This window comes from Mandrillus leucophaeus, unplaced genomic scaffold (genome assembly GCF_000951045.1).
Source record: "Mandrillus leucophaeus isolate KB7577 unplaced genomic scaffold, Mleu.le_1.0 Scaffold131, whole genome shotgun sequence".
Taxonomy (NCBI): domain Eukaryota; kingdom Metazoa; phylum Chordata; class Mammalia; order Primates; family Cercopithecidae; genus Mandrillus; species Mandrillus leucophaeus.
This window is the reverse complement of record NW_012101266.1, coordinates 5,095,435-5,097,516: the sequence shown is the minus strand read 5'-3', so window position 1 is coordinate 5,097,516 and position 2,082 is coordinate 5,095,435. Positions and strand designations below refer to the sequence as shown.

The 2,082-nt window shown below is 40.9% G+C and overlaps 1 protein-coding gene across 3 annotated transcripts in view; it reads right to left on the bottom strand.

Moving 5' to 3' along the window:
• Positions 1–2,082, bottom strand: part of SEMA6A (sema domain, transmembrane domain (TM), and cytoplasmic domain, (semaphorin) 6A) — a 143,854-nt gene that overhangs the window by 68,910 nt on the left and 72,862 nt on the right. For all 3 annotated transcript variants that reach the window (XM_011972857.1, XM_011972858.1, XM_011972859.1), the window contains one exon: positions 810–927. In XM_011972857.1, coding sequence (XP_011828247.1) covers positions 810–927 — 118 coding nt within the window. The remainder of the gene's footprint in view (positions 1–809; positions 928–2,082) is intronic.

The window sequence follows — 2,082 nt, the reverse complement described above, 5'->3', positions numbered from 1 at the left end:
ATGAATATTTTTTTTACTAAAACCAAATAAAAACCTTCTGAAATATATATTATGCTTTCTTTGGTTGTCATTGCCGTTCTTTCAAAGTGATGATATAGATTATGAATGATATATACAATAACTGCAAAATATACAAATAGGTTTAATGCACACACCTACATTTATACATGTTTACACATTCTACTTAATTTAACAAATAAGTATTAGGCCAGATGAGGTGGCTCATGCCTGTAATCCCAGCACTTCGGGAGGCCAAGCTGGGTGAATCACCTGAGGTCAGCAGTTCAAGACCAGCCTGACCAACATAGTGAAACCCTGTCTCTACTAAAAATACCAAATTAGCCGGGCGTGATGGTGCATGCCTGTTATTCCAGCTACTTGGGAGGCTGAGGCAAAAGAATTGCTTGAACTCACAAGAGGGAGGTTTCGGTGAGCTGAGATTGTGCCATTGCACTCTAGCCTGGGCAACGAGAGCGAAAACTCCATCTCAAACAAACAAACAAAGTATTGAGGAGCAGAGCATTCTAATGGGTGCTTGAATAAATATTTGCATATATATTCAAGATAAACAGTGGATTATTTGAGTGTAAGTGCCCAAATATGCTATTATTTCTACTGAAATCCACATAGGGTTAAACAGACATAGACAGTTTTAAAATAATGATTGCTTGACAAATTACAGGAGCCTTTAAATTAAATAACACTCTATTTAGAAACCTCAAGATCTCAAAAATAATGCAGAGCTGGTAAATTTAGGACCTTGGGCTTTTGGACACTCTGAAGGCAGACAAGGGGAAAGGGCCCCATACCTAGCAGCAATGTAGAGGGTTCCGTTCATGATCATAATCATCTGGATGTCCAGCCTGTGCCTCTGTGTGGTGTTCCGTCCTGGCTTGTGGCCCACAAACACCGGATACTGTTTTGTATCTGTGAAAAGAGGAGATGGGGCAAGAAAGAAGAAACAAATCAAGCCAGGAATTGACAGGGTAGGGAGGGGAGGGAAACAGGCTACAAAAGAAAGCCGTGTTTAAGTCAGACCATGCCACCATTTTCCATTTCCATATGAGTCTGTTATTTTGGAAAATATGATAGAAGAGTGCTCTTTAAGGTTCATCAAGTTAGTTTCATTTCTAGATGATAATAAGACTGGATTTATATTTCTAAGTGTCACAATTTTTGATTTGTCTCTCTTTCTCAGGGCTCAACTTGCTAGTGAACGCTTTGCATGAAGGTGCTCTTTTCTTCCACAGTTTTCTTTTCATCTTCTGTAGAGCTAAGCCTGAGGGGGCAGTCTGCCAAAGATCTTGTCTCGGGACAAAACTATTTCAAAGCAGCCTTCCCATCAATCAGCACAAATGCAATGTGGTCTGGAGGCGAGAGCCCTTGTCCAGGAGCCAGAAGAAAAATACAGTCTCCACAGGCGTCCAGTTGGAATAATCCACTATTGAAGGCAGCCCTGCGAGGTTGGTTGGCATTCTAGGAACTGTGGGAAGTTCACTCTTGAGTTAAGCAATTGGCTAACAATTTCACAGAAATGTGGGCTTTGACAGGACAGGGTCAAACTGAGTGTAGCCAGTCAGGTGATCTGAAATTTTCCCTGACTTGGTGAGTCAATGAGCATATTTCTCTTTTCCTATAGTTCTCTTTGGCTGAGAGTGGGCAATTTGGATTCAGATCTGACCTTTAAAAATACCTACATTTCAACATCTCTGCCTTTACACTTACAATCTTGAGAGCACTGGTGAGCCTCCAGAGAAACTCGGGAGGAAAGAAAGATGAGCCACATTTAAAAGGCACTTGTTTTCTGAGAGGAGTGGGGGTGTAAATAATGACTAGAACCATTCACAGATTTATGCTCAGACCCTCACTTTACACCCTTGTAGTAACTGACCATTACTCACAATGGGTATCTTATCAGGAGTCTTACTATATTTTATTCACAAGAGAGCTTGGTATAAGACAATCTTGTGCTTTCCCTTCCACTGCTTTGAAATTTCATGTACCCATTCATCAAGGAGATTGCTAAAACAATTCAAATGTCTCCAAGATCATGGACTTGAGTGACCACAGTGGGGTGGTTGA